The sequence below is a fragment of the Taudactylus pleione genome, unplaced genomic scaffold (genome assembly GCF_031769625.1).
Source record: "Taudactylus pleione unplaced genomic scaffold, aTauple2 ptg000065l, whole genome shotgun sequence".
NCBI classification, from domain to species: Eukaryota; Metazoa; Chordata; class Amphibia; order Anura; family Myobatrachidae; genus Taudactylus; species Taudactylus pleione.
The window spans coordinates 245,253-259,234 of record NW_028284467.1 but is presented as its reverse complement, the minus strand read 5'-3'; the positions used below and the strand labels follow the sequence as shown (position 1 = coordinate 259,234).

Sequence of the window (13,982 nt, the reverse complement as noted above, 5' to 3'; positions counted from 1 at the left end):
TTGCAGAGGATATATGTAAGCAATAATGATCGTGAGGCTCGTGTCTGCTCATGTGGGGGGGGGGGGGTGGTAGCTGTTTATGTAATGATCATGCAAATAGGGGTAGGTTGACAGCTGCTAATTATCATGCAAACAGGGAAAGGGGGGAGGTAACTGTGCTGCTGATGATCATACAAATGGGGAAAGGGAGGTAACTGTGCTGCTGATCATACAAATGGGGACAGGGGGGTAACTGTGCTGCTGATCATACAAATGGGGACAGGGGGGTAACTGTGCTGCTGATCATACAAATGGGGAAAGGGGGGTAACTGTGCTGCTGATCATACAAATGGGGAAAGGGGGGAGGTAACTGTGCTGCTGCTGATCATACAAATGGTGAAAGGGGGGTAACTGCTGCTGCTGATGATCATGCAAATGGGGGAAGGGGGGGGTAACTGCTGCTGATGAAGATCATGCAAATGGGGGGAGGGGGGGTAACTGTGCTGCTGCAGATGATCATGCAAATGGGGGAAGAAGGCATGGGTGGTAGCTGCTGCTGATGATCATGCAAACGGGGGAAGAGGGGTAACTGTTGCTGCTACTGATCATGCCAACAAGAAAGTGGTAGCTGCTAAATACCGGCAGCCGGCTTCCCGACTGTCTTATCCCGGCAAGGGTGAAATGCCGGGCGTCTAGATGTAGACGCCCGCATTTCCCCGACGCCGGGAGACCGGCGCCCGGCATCACGATCGTAGTGATGCCGGGCGCCGCGAGCGGACAGCCGCGGGGGGGAGGGTTAGGTTTAGGGCTCCCGGGGGGTAATTAGGGTTAGGCATCCCCCCAGGAGGGTTAGGGTTAGGCTAGGGGGAGGGAGGGTTAGGGTTAGGCACCCCCAGGGGGGACTTAGGTTTAGGCAGCAGGGAAGGGGGTGGTTAGGGTTAGGGCACTTGGGGGGGAAGTTAGGGTTAGGCACCCATAAGGAGGGTTAGGGGGGTTAGGTTAGTGGATACTTACCTATCCAAGATCGGGATTTCCAGCGCTGTCGGGCTTCCGCTGCGTCGCACTCTGCTTCTGTCGGGCTGCCGCTGACGGGAATCGAACTGCCGACCATGCGGCCGACGGTATTTCATACCAATTCCCTGCTAACAATCCTGCAAACGGAGGTGGGGGGTGGAGAAGCTACTGAATAAGAAAACTGTGTGTGGGGGGAGGTCTGATGACATGGATGAGGTACATTTAAGGGCTTTGCAACATGGGTCAGTCTGAGGAGCATATTATTACTACTACTAGTGTATGCAATATTTGCTTCAGGACAGCTTCTACTATTGTTGTTCATTACTGTTGGGCAGATAAATGGTCCTAACATGTTACTGAACAGACTTTGGTTCAAATTGTTACAATGGCTCAGTATTATATGTCTGATATGCTTTGGGCAATTGATAACAGTATAATACTGGGTACACACTGGGCGATTTATCTTGTGCGCGTCGGCCAGTGTGTACAGACTATATGTGTGAACAACGATGTTCACAGACATATTGCGTTGGTTGTGCAGCACAGCTGATGGAAGCTATGTCTGCACATTTTGCTGTGTGTACGGGTAGTCAGACGACCGCCAATATACTTGCTGCACAGGCCGCCGGGGAGGCGGACGCAATACGACAACCGGGCAGATGGCAGTTATGGTTGGTCAGTGTGTATAAATAACCATTATCTGCAGATATATCTTTCAAGTGTGTACCTAGCTTAAGTCTCATGGGTGAGATTGAAATGTTAAAAAACCCATTTCCAGAAACTTGTGGTAGAGCAGGAGTATTCAACATACTATTACATCATTGAAAAATGTACAGTTCAAATATTATGTTGCTTCTATCAATGTTTAGTAGTTTAATAAAGCAAAATATTTCTCTAACAATACTGTGTATCCTGATTATTTCTCCCCAATTGTTAGATATCACAGAAAACCATACATTCCAATGAGACCCAGAAACAGTGAGACAGGACACCAAGTTTTTAAAGTGATGGGTCTCTGAGACCCACATATTTTTTTTGTCTCAGCGCAATCACTGTACAGTAAGCTATTGCTGCTCTGTATGCCACCTTACAGCTCTGATCCACAAAGGCATGGATTCTACAAGACCTCTGGAGGTGTCCCGTGGTATCTGATACCAGGATGTTACCAGATGATCATTTAACTCCTGCAAGCTGCATGGTGAAGCCACCACAGATCAAAGTTTGTGTTCTAATACATACCACAGATAATAATAATAATATTTATATAGCGCTTTTCTCCCACAGGACTCAGTCGCTTTACAGACATCAGAAAACATGGTACATTGTTCAAGATTAGGTGCGATTGGATTAAGATCTGGAAGCCATGGCAAGAGCTTGAACTCTTCACCACATTATTCAACCATTCTTGAACAATCTATGCAGTGTAGTAGGGTGCATTATCCTGATTTAAGAGGTAACCCGCCATCGCATAATACCATTGCCATGAAAGGATGTTTCTGGGCTGCAACAATGTCTAGGTATATGTGGTACGTGTCGAATTATTGTCCTCATGAATGACAGGTCTCAGCATTCCCAAGCAGAAATTGCTGAAAGAATCTCCAATTCCTCCACTAGATAGTTTTATTCCTACAATGCATCCTGGTGCCATCTCTTCTCTAGGCAAAACCATTGATCTAAAGTCCAGTTCCAACGCTCATGTACCTGTTACAGGCACAGAGGACAGTGGTTAGCATAAGCACTCTGACTGAACAGTGGCTATGCAGCACAATACACTACAGGGCTCAATGCAGTGTGTTCCGACACATTACCCCCCATTACCATCAATAACTATTTCTTCCATTTGTGCCACAGTTGGCCTTGTGTTGGTTCATACCAGACGGGACAGCCTTTGTTGACCTCTTGCAGCGATGAGACCTAGCTGTCCACCACCCTGCTGATAGTTTGATGTTTTCGCCTCCTTAGACCACTGTTTACTAACCAAATCGGACCTTGAGCAACCCACAAGATTTGCTGTTTCGGAAATACTCTGACCCAGTTGTTTGACCACAATGACTTGGCCCCTATCATATATATACAATGTTAGATTACATTCAGTACTCACAGTTCAAATACCATCAGCAGGGGTGTATCCTGTAGCAACAGGTGAGGGATGCAGATCTCCAGCATATAAACATAAGAAAAGCAGGGCACTCACCAGCCGTGCAGTAAAAAAAGGAGTAGTTTATTCCAAGTACCTCTCACAAAGCGTAAAATACATTTTGGTCCTTTCCAGGAACTTCATGGCAACCCATATCCCAGTCTTTACTTTCATTTACTTCTTACTCCCCAATAGGCCACCTAACACTTGGTTGCTTATGCTGTGTTGCTTATTTGGATGTTATGGTCGCTAATGTAGCTATGTATATTATCCATGTCCTTGTCCTGCATTGTATTGTATTGTACTGTAAGTTGTGGGTCACCTATTTGTTTATGTACTTTGTAAGGCACTGCAAAACACTTGTGGCGCTATGTAAAATATTATTATTAATAATAATAATAATAATAATAATAGTCTATAATGGGATATGGGTTGCCATTATTAAAGTCCTTTTATGGAATACAGTACAAAGAATTGGAAAGTTTCTAAACATTCTATAAAAAGGTAGGAAAGCAGAACAAAGTTGTTATTACATAAACAAATACACATCATATACCTATTTAAATACCTGCAATGAAGCAAAGTAGTAGCTGAACAAGAAAATAGTCTACTGGGCATAAGAGTAACGTCTTGAAAAAAGTTCTATATTCTTTGAACTTCTGAAGTTCTTGGACAATACACCCAGCACTGGACTATAGTTGTGAATCTGATGAACCTTCCACTTATTTCAGCAAGCCATATTAAGTTTACCTTCAGGTTGCTTGTATTGGTGGTACAGAACAACATCAGTAGCATGGTTTATTCCCCAAGTGAGGTTGGTCACTGGCCCATGTCCGTACTTGTGCACTTTAAACACAATATTGTTTATGTATGTTACTCCAAAGATGTAATCCTCAAAGATGTCAATGCTAAATGGATGGGCGAGACCTGTGAGGAACAAAATAGGAGAATAATTATTTTGGTTTGAAAAACATATGCACGTAAAATGATTACCAATATTAAATGGCAGTGCCAGTACCAGTTGTTGCAGGACTGTTATAATTATTTTTACTGCTCTCACTGGAAAGAATCTTTTTTGCAGCCACATTAAAAGTGACATTGTGCCCACTGCATAGTCATTATACTGAACAGATTGCAGAGGTTTCATTTGTACGGGTCATGATGTATTAATATACAAAAATAGCATTACATTTTTCAGAACTTTAAATACATCTATCTTGTCAGTGTTCCTCAAGAACAGATCTTTCATGCTCTATTAATTTGGTCATCCGCTGTTCATTCTTTCCAGTTCTAGAGCATAATTTTTGTGAACTGGTGCTACGACATACAATGTGTATTCAAAATGAGGCCTAACCATTGCTGGCTACATCTATGGTCTACAGGGGTGGCCAAAGACATCCTCAAGGACCCCTAACAGTTCATTTTTTACAGGCCGACTGTGGATTTTTATTTTAAATAAATGTGTCAGTTAGTAATGAATATACCTGTGTATCAGCTAGAAGATCTGGAAAACATGAACTGTTAGGAGTGATTGAGGACAGTGTTTGGCCACCCCATAACATACATTTAGGTCCTTTTCCATCGAGTCACAAAACAGTGGTCAGCAAGCCCTCACCTGTGGCTCACAGTGGCTGCTCCATTGTTCTAAAGCAAAGAATAAGACTCATCAGGAGTAACTCACTTCCATGTCACTCAGACTCCTCTACACACTGCTAGGGGAAGGTCACACAGCTCACCAAAGAGGTGGCAGTGCAGTGTGCTCTCACTCCTTCCTCTGTGGGCTCCAGCAAACACACCTAGCTCCAACGCCGAGTCATGCAAAAGTGGGACAAAATAAGCTCTGTTCTCAATCAGCTCAGTGTAACTTGGGGCTAACGGGCACCAAGTTCACCCCAAGTCTCCTATTTGCTCATGAGTCATTGGGAGGACTCCGTAGACTGGCGTGACCATGAACATGGGTTGAAGTTTGTGTCATGGTTTCAATACAAAATTATAACAAAACGTAAACAAATAAATCCTAGAACATCCTAACTTATATATAAAGTCAATATACTGTAAGATCTTACTATATACTTTGAAGCAGGAAGAATGAAAATTATTCTGAGGGTGCTGGCAACATTCCATCGGACAAAACTCTTGTTTGGATGAAGAACACATAAGTATGCAGGAATCCAATCTATGCGTTACTGAAATATTAAGCACCAAGCGGAAGTCTGGTACGAATGTTACACACATCCCAGGAAAGGTGACATTTTACTGATTTTTTTCTTACTAGTGCTGGTTTTAAAGTCTTTGAAGTGTACAAGTGGATTTATTTCCATGCGATAGGTAATATGCCAGATGTTTCTGCTCTTTTTTTTTTTGTATTTTATTTGATTTGATTATACAGGGCAAAGACAAGAGCCATGAGAGACATGATAAGCAAGGAAAAGAAACAAGAAGAATCCCTTTGAGTCCATGGGCATAAAGGACTTTATAGAAATACATTCTTACACCTCCTGTTAAGTGTGTGCAATTAAAAAGGGACATGGGGGTAGGAAAGAAATTCTATCATTTCATAGATACATATCTGATTATAAATAATAAACATGGTATGTCTAATATTGTACTTTTATAGAAATTTACCTGACACTGATATTTAACCAAGATTCTCATATTTATGTGCACATGGTGGCAAGTGTTTGCAGAGTGCCATATGTTGATGCCTAAATATATTGTATGAAACAAGTGTAACATGTTTGGTGTAGCAGTGACTATATTGCTATAACAAATACATAATCAATGCAGTAACTTGATAGTTACCTTTCTTGTTACGGATCACCACAATGGGGTCTGTTCCATTAAGACGGATACTGCAGATTACTGATAATTTGGCATCAGCCCAGTAAAGGCGTTCATTGTAATAATCCACTGCTAAACCTGTGAAAGTACAAACAAGGAACACAATGAAATCAAGTAATGTTGAATATCTTTATAACCATCCAAGCTGAACTACTACGTGAAGTACTAACCTAGTGTGACTGGGATGATTGCTCGCTACACCAAACCTAGTGTGACTGGGATGATTGCTCGCTACACCAAACCTAGTGTGACTGGGATGATTGCTCGCTACACCAAACCTAGTGTGACTGGGATGATTGCTCGCTACACCAAACCTAGTGTGACTGGGATGATTGCTCGCTACACCAAACCTAGTGTGACTGGGATGATTGCTCGCTACACCAAACCTAGTGTGACTGGGATGATTGCTCGCTACACCAAACCTAGTGTGACTGGGATGATTGCTCGCTACACCAAACCTAGTGTGACTGGGATGATTGCTCGCTACACCAAACCTAGTGTGACTGGGATGATTGCTCGCTACACCAAACCTAGTGTGACTGGGATGATTGCTCGCTACACCAAACCTAGTGTGACTGGGATGATTGCTCGCTACACTAAATACAATAAAACATGTTATAAAAAAGAAAAAAAGAAAAAAGAGGAGACACTGAAGAAAGTTGCATCTAATATCTTTATATAAGCACTCTCCATTCTATTATATGACATAATGATTAATGCATCAAGCTCAGTAAGCTCTGCTCAGGTCTTATATTGTAATAGAACTCTTTACAGAATGATGTAAGGAATATTGGGCCCCATAGATTACCCTTCTCTTATCCCAATAGCATACTAGTATCTTGCAGAACCTACCTGTGGGCCACTGGATGTAGTCCTCTACCAGCGTCTCTCTCATTGTTCCATCCATAGCTGCAGTTTCAATTTTTGGTTGGTTACCCCAGTCAGACCAGTACATAGTGCTAAATGAAGAGAGAGATAAAGTCATTGTTTTCTGTTATAAACAGACTTTCTTAAAAGGCACCATTTTAAAATGGCAATTCTATATCCTGCGGTATTACTATAATAAAAGGATAGAAGGTATAATTTTTACTCCTGAACAAAATAAGCTTTAGTAAGCTGCTAAGCCTCATCAAAAAGCCATGAGAATCCAGTGTTCATCATTACTTTATTAGCAATGGTTATAAGTCACTGAAATTCCATAGAAAAAAATATTTCTATTAATATACTTTTATTTTATTTATATTCTTCCTTTTCAGTTTTCATCAGTCTCAATGCCACAGAAGTAGGCAGTAAACCATGTAGGCTTTTTAAGTCATATACTATAAAAGAAAAATGTCTTTATGAATCTGCTCTATAAAACATTGACAGACAACCAACCACTGAGTACATTATTCATTACCTCCTTAAAGGATCCACTACTATGGCATGGGGTTCATCAATCATTCCAGAGATCAGTGTCTTCCGATGTTCTCCCTTCATCTGAGCCACCTCAATGACATCACGGCCTGAATCTGTCCAATATAAGTTTCCTGCTACCCAATCAACTGCAATGCCTCTAGGCATCTTCAGGCCAGGGATCTGCGGACAAAAGCGAGGTCAGGCACATATAATACTCCACAGGAGGCCACAGCTGCTCATTATAGGGGATAAAAGTACTTCTCATGGTAGAGTTTAAATTCCATGACCAGAAGTAAACAAAATGTTGCAGGCCTCATCATGGAAGTCTGACAGTAATCAATATTAGTTGGTAAACTTACATCCAGATCGGTCACCCCCTCATCGATCTGCCTCTTGTTGCGGTTGGAAGTGGTGGAGGTTAAGGGCCCAAGCAGCTCTAAATATGAAATCTTTCCAGTGTGCCAGTTGCTCCAATACATCTTGTTACCCTTCACATACACATCCATGGCATCAATGCGCACGTTCTGATCACCTCTAAATGTCTGCTCATATGCGGAGTTGGGATTGAATGGATAGACACTTCTGATCTCATTGTCATCAGCAATGTACAAGAGTGGACTATCCCCTGAGAACAAGAGAACAAAATCAAGGTGTAGAAACAAAAAAGCAAGTAGACATTGTTGCAATAGATTCTCCAGACTGTTATGTGCACTCGTGATGCTGCTGTGTAAAGCTGCATTGCCAATAAGCGTTGGACATAATTTTTGAGACAGTCACTCATTATCCCAATAAATTACATGCAAAGTAGCAGTTCCATGCATCAGTTATTATAACACCCCCTCTTACCATCTGCTTTGCAAGTGTGATTCGTCTTGATGAAGTTCTTTCCACAGGTGCACAGGTAGGAGCCTTTGGTGTTATTACACATCTGTGAGCATGTACCAAATGCCAGACACTCATTGACATCTATAAGAGAGTAAGGGTTAAGCACATGAGATGGGATTTAGCTTGAAACTGAGCAGAGTAACTAGGATTCACAAAAGGCAAGTAGCATAGTGACAGACATCTCATCAGGGCCCCACTACTAGAGTGCTAGACCAGACGCTGGGCCACAGCCAAAGAGGGGGGGTTACTCCGACTTCATGACTGGCCTGGCCCACCCAGTACCAACTTCACCCCCCTCTCGGCACCTATGCTTCTCATAGATAATCCTACTTATATTATAAAAAGTGTAGTAAAGTGCTATATATGCCTCAGTGATGTCAGAGGTTCCTACTGAACTACAGAATGGTCTCTTTAACGTGTGTAGGCACTTCAACATTTCAGTTATGATCTACCACATTTTCCATTCAGGAAAACACAAACCTGGGTGTAATATAAAAAAAAAAAAAAAAAAGAAAATGGTGTAGGCGGACAGTTAAATTTTTTTGCCATAGTTGCAGGGGCACACTGTTTGATTCTTTTTTTTAACCCTTCTGCTCCTCCATAACAATTATTCTTGGGTGGGTGGCTCTGTGGGTCTCGTTCAGACCCGCTCGCGAGCGCTGTACGCTCGCGAGTCGATGTTACCCAAATGTACATGCGCACGACGGAGTCTCCTCCGTCGTGTGCATGCGTGAGATCCGAATAACGACGGGGTAGCCGTCGTTATGGGTCTCACACCAAAGGGGGCGTGCTGTCGAGGGTGAGTGATGGTGGGCGTGCTCTGATAGAGCCAAAAGCACTCCGGGCTTGCGGCAGACGAGACCCTACCACAAGGGTCTCGTCGCAAGCCCGATGGTCGCGATGGTCTTGACCATCGCGACCATCTTTTTGGCCGCTCACATAAGATGTGGGTGGTCACCCACAGCTATGCGAGCGGCCAGGAGGCCGCTCCATTTTAACCTAGGCCGGCCCTGATTCAGAGCGAGCGCTCTGGTCAGAGCGTCCGGCTCTGAATCAGGCCCTGTGTTCTTACAGCATTGTAACAATTGATTTCAAGTACAAATAAACTGTTCATCTTCATCTGCAACAGGAGCATACTGATGGTGTGAGGTTAAAGCCACCTTCCAATCCACAGGAGGAAAACAGTCTAAGAATAAACAGTTGTCAGGACAGCCTTCTTACTAAAGACATAACAATTATCACTACATAAAAAGGTGTAAAAGTGGGCACAACGCGGCCAATATGCAAACTTGGTCCACTGATGCTCCATATCGTCTCGCCATCATCCCCAAGACAACTGTTATAACCCCCAAAAATAAAGAAAACTAGACTGTGATTCTAAACTAGCAGGAGATCTTTAAAGAGGAAAAATTACTGCCTGCGGCATCAGAAAAAGATGAATAAAAGGTCTTTAAGAGCCAGGTCAGTTCTGTCATGCTCTGAGATAGGCTTGGGTGAATAAAAACATTTATGTTGAGTGATACAATATGCATGCAGGAGTGCTGTTGTCTGGAAAGTAGTGGTGGTCCACCCACATGAGGATATAAAAATATAGGCTATCCCTGATATACAGAGACTCCAAAAACTCTTTCCCTCACCAATCACATTGGCTACATATTGCATGACGCTCACAGCTGGAATTTGTACAATACATTCAGATGCAGGAGTGGCTGGGAAACACTCTCTCACTTAGGGCCTGGTTCACAATCACACAAAATGCAGATGCTCACGTAGTTCAGAGAATTTTTTTGCAACTGCGCATGTGTGAAAATTCCTAAACAGTAACAGGGCGTATGCACAGAGTATATGCTGTAAGGCGATGGTGCCATCAAGACAAACGGTATCAGAAATGCTGTGGAAGAGTGATGGGTGTTCCTGGGTGGTAGCTAAAAGTGTGCGCAGTCTATTCAGTGGGCATGTTATGGGAGTGTCTATAGGAGGCCATAGTCAGATGGAAAAGCTGCATATACCATAGGGCTGGGGCAAGTTTCGATGGTGCGACTTAAGGTGCATACACACGGTATGATCGTCAACGATATCGTTGAACGATCGCCCGGGTGCGCTGGATGATCGATATCGATCATCCAGCACACCACAAACCCACCAACGACCCGTGATCGTTGATTGCGGGTCCCTATAGTAACTTGGTCGATATAGACCAGGTTGGCCTGCATGCACGGGCGATGGACGATATCATTATCGTCCATGCGTGCCCGCACATCGCAGGTCGTTGGTGGGTTGGAAGGGACCAAAAAATGCACGATATGAACTATAACGATATGATCGATAGCATTATCGTTCATATCGTGCATTTTAATCGTACCGTGTGTACGCACCATTAGACCGAACCAATTCGTATTACTACCTGTACAGATGCTGAAACTGGGTATCTCAGTCCTTGCACATTTTGTAGCAGTATTAGAATGAGGACCAAAAGAGACCCCTTTAATAGTGGGCAGGATGGAGGTCTGAGAGAAATCCCCCAGCTGACCACACAAGCTTTCAAACTATGCAAAAATATATGTAAATAATGCAGGTCCCCGTATACCCCACCTGCTATGCAGCACTCTTCTTTTACAATATGTATTTCATTTCTTATACTACCAAGTAGAGATGAGCAATGTTTGTGCGTCAGAAGGGGAAACGCCCCAGTAGTACAAATGGAGCATTTTGCTTTATTATGAACTGTTTTTATAAATTTGCATTCTGCAGACATTATAGTCTATGAATAGTGCTGGGACAATCCATTCATTCTGCTATGTGGTGAGAGGTACAGTACAGTACATTTTTGACATAAGCGTTATAAAGATTTGGCTGATATTTACCGATACTGTACTTCAACTAAAGAATGATTAAAGCTTATATAAAAGCTACTTTACATAAAAATTCTATTCACATTCACTAATGTAGATGCTAAAGCAAATGTAAATACAAACTATTATTTTCCACTATCACTATGTAGCTGAATGTGGCTAAAAGTGCCTGACTGCTGTGTCCTTCAAAAGGATAACTGACAGGAAGTCAGCTGTGTGCAGGAAAATATCTCCCCTCACAGTCAGAATTTTATCTTAAGGGTTTTCAGTACTGATAAGTACAATTTACATCTACCTAGGAATGTTATTAGCAATTCTCTTATATACGACAGCTTGTATTTCTATTTTAGAAGTCCTTTAAGAAGTCACGCATCAGGTTGGAGCATACTGAAAGAATTAAAGGGAATTATATACTGATTTTTATTACCTAGTAAACAAGCAAACATTAATCCTAGAGGTGTATCAGACGGTCCTTACCTCTGCATGCATTGCTGCCTGGAATCGCCTGGAACCCCTCTTTACAAGTGCAGTACACACTGGTTGACGTCTGGATACAATTCATCTCCTCTTCACAAATTGTGCTATTTGCATGGCAGCCATAGTGTAGAACATCTGTCAGATTAAACAATACAGAACATTAATCTGATGGTGCAGATTTCTGACACATTTGCCATATTGTATTTCTATTACTACTATAAATTCCATGCGACTGAAGGAGAGAACTGACACTAATAGAAACGTTTGGCCGACCACCCCCCCATCACCACCCACAAACGGCACTTCCTGTCAATCACTCAGCATAGCCGCTGTGATCGCAGTGCCGTTCGCAGTGGCTGGTTCGGGCACTGCGATGCATACGCATTACGGAACAATCGGCCAATTGCGTGCATATTAGCAACTGCAATCAAAGCTGAATCAGGCCCTTAGTCAGTAACATCATTAAGTGGGTTAAAACCTATTCATACCTTATAGTTAGCCACACAGAGTATGCTACATTTTTGCAGCAACTGTCTAGCCCAGCCCCATACTACATAGACTCTTTATGGTAAGGGTATCCTCAGCAGGCTGACAAATTAGCAGTGGTTCAAGAGGTTACCAAATGCACCAGTTATATATAAAAGCAGAATGTACAAGTCAACTAAATGCCTCCAGAAAGATTTTCAATTACATATAATGATATCTTGATCATATTATTAACTACCTTATAGTATGGGGGTGCTACTACGGACAATTAACATATACAAAAATAATCCAAAGGGAAGAGATTGTCGTTTGCACATTTACCAAACATAAAATATTACTTTTATTATAATAAAGTTTTAAAAAACAATTATATAAAATCAGATAGATAAGGAATTGTGTAAAAAGAACAAAGTAGTAGTGATATCTAAAACCAAATAAAGCTACGCACAGGTACCTGCTTTATGTTCTTGTGATTATATAAAATATACTTTTTGGATTAGGAGGGGAACGGGTCTCTTGTTTATGAAGTTAATACTGGGTAGAGGACAAAAATACTTAATATAAATGTTAGAATTACACCTCTCAGTCCCTCCCCCAAGGTGTAGATAAAGGGTTTAGAAGGATATCTGAAGTGTGTAGGAATACCTATAGTTTGCTAAAAGCAGAATTAGTATCATCCCAGTCTGCAAATACCCCACTAGACTATGGGTAGATTTATAGGAATATTTTATTCAAGTTGTAAATGTATACAAGAGAGACTGCTATACTCAAATAAACCAATTCTCAAAATAATTTAGATTTTGGGTAGATCTATAAGAGTATTCTCTATATATTTCGAACCCATGTGAATATATATAAAAAATGGACACAGGAGAGGATCTCTGTAAATTCAGAGTCAGATTTTTGATGCATCTTAGTATGTGCTGTGGCGTTTAATAATTAGCCATCAGGAAACTAGTATATTATTAGCTGTGTAATACAGCTTTTACGCCTAAATTCCGGGTCTGACCCGGAGGTTGGAATAGGGTTCCAAACTGGATCAGACCCGGAATTTAGCCGGCGCCGATCCAGGATTTTCCAGAGCCAGCGCCGTTCACACCGGAGACGGGTCTGCATAGACCCGGCTTTTCCGGCATTGAAGTGGACACTTGGAGATGACGTCATCTCCAAGTGCCACTGAAGCCGGCCAATCGGCAGGCATGTGGCACGATCTAGGTCACAGTGACCAGGATCGCAGAGTGTACACTGCAGGGTTTCACAGGTTATTCCTATGTTAAACCCTGCATGCCTGGGTTGAATTGCCGAGTCACTCAACCACACAATCCAACCCTTTCCCCCTTTTACACCAAGGAGCTACCCAGGTTAATCCTGCCATAACCCGGGTTTTAGCTCTGGTGTAAAAGGGGTATATGTAATTCTATAGATAAATTGTGTAATGTTTTCCCTTTTGCTGCATATCATGAATTGGCAGCTAGATGGAGCTCTAATTCAAATGAGGAAATGATATACTCCTGGTTGCTCGTAAATACTTCACATACACCACATGCAACTCATTAGCAGCTTAATGATTGTATTATGGGTTTAGATAGTCAGTAAACAAAAAGGGTGTTACAGATCTTCAAAATTTACTGCATATTAATTAGCAGCTTAATGAGTGTTTTATAACATTCACCTCTATGGTGAGTAGAATAGTATTGTTAGCTCTCGCTCTACTGTATAGAGTTATTATACACAATATACAGATAATATATCTATATGAATATATATGGTCTGTGCTTAGCAGATCATTCTCTTCATACACAAAAAGCACTGTTGGCATCCTGTATATCTATGCTAGTTCACTGTAAATGAGTCCAGCAGCTCATATCCCTGGTCTGTAGTTTAGCTTACAGTTATGGGTATCCTATCTCCAT

At 42.0% G+C, this 13,982-nt stretch overlaps 1 protein-coding gene across 2 annotated transcripts in view; it reads right to left on the bottom strand.

Annotated features, from left to right (window-relative positions):
* Positions 1-13,982, bottom strand: part of LRP1 (LDL receptor related protein 1) — a 252,774-nt gene that overhangs the window by 13,830 nt on the left and 224,962 nt on the right. For both annotated transcript variants that reach the window (XM_088465881.1, XM_088465882.1), the window contains exons 72-78: positions 11,584-11,718; positions 8,216-8,335; positions 7,729-7,994; positions 7,371-7,549; positions 6,824-6,930; positions 5,933-6,049; positions 3,881-4,057 (exon numbers count right to left, since the gene is read on the bottom strand). In XM_088465881.1, the coding sequence (XP_088322007.1) occupies positions 3,881-4,057; positions 5,933-6,049; positions 6,824-6,930; positions 7,371-7,549; positions 7,729-7,994; positions 8,216-8,335; positions 11,584-11,718 (1,101 nt within the window). The remainder of the gene's footprint in view (positions 1-3,880; positions 4,058-5,932; positions 6,050-6,823; positions 6,931-7,370; positions 7,550-7,728; positions 7,995-8,215; positions 8,336-11,583; positions 11,719-13,982) is intronic.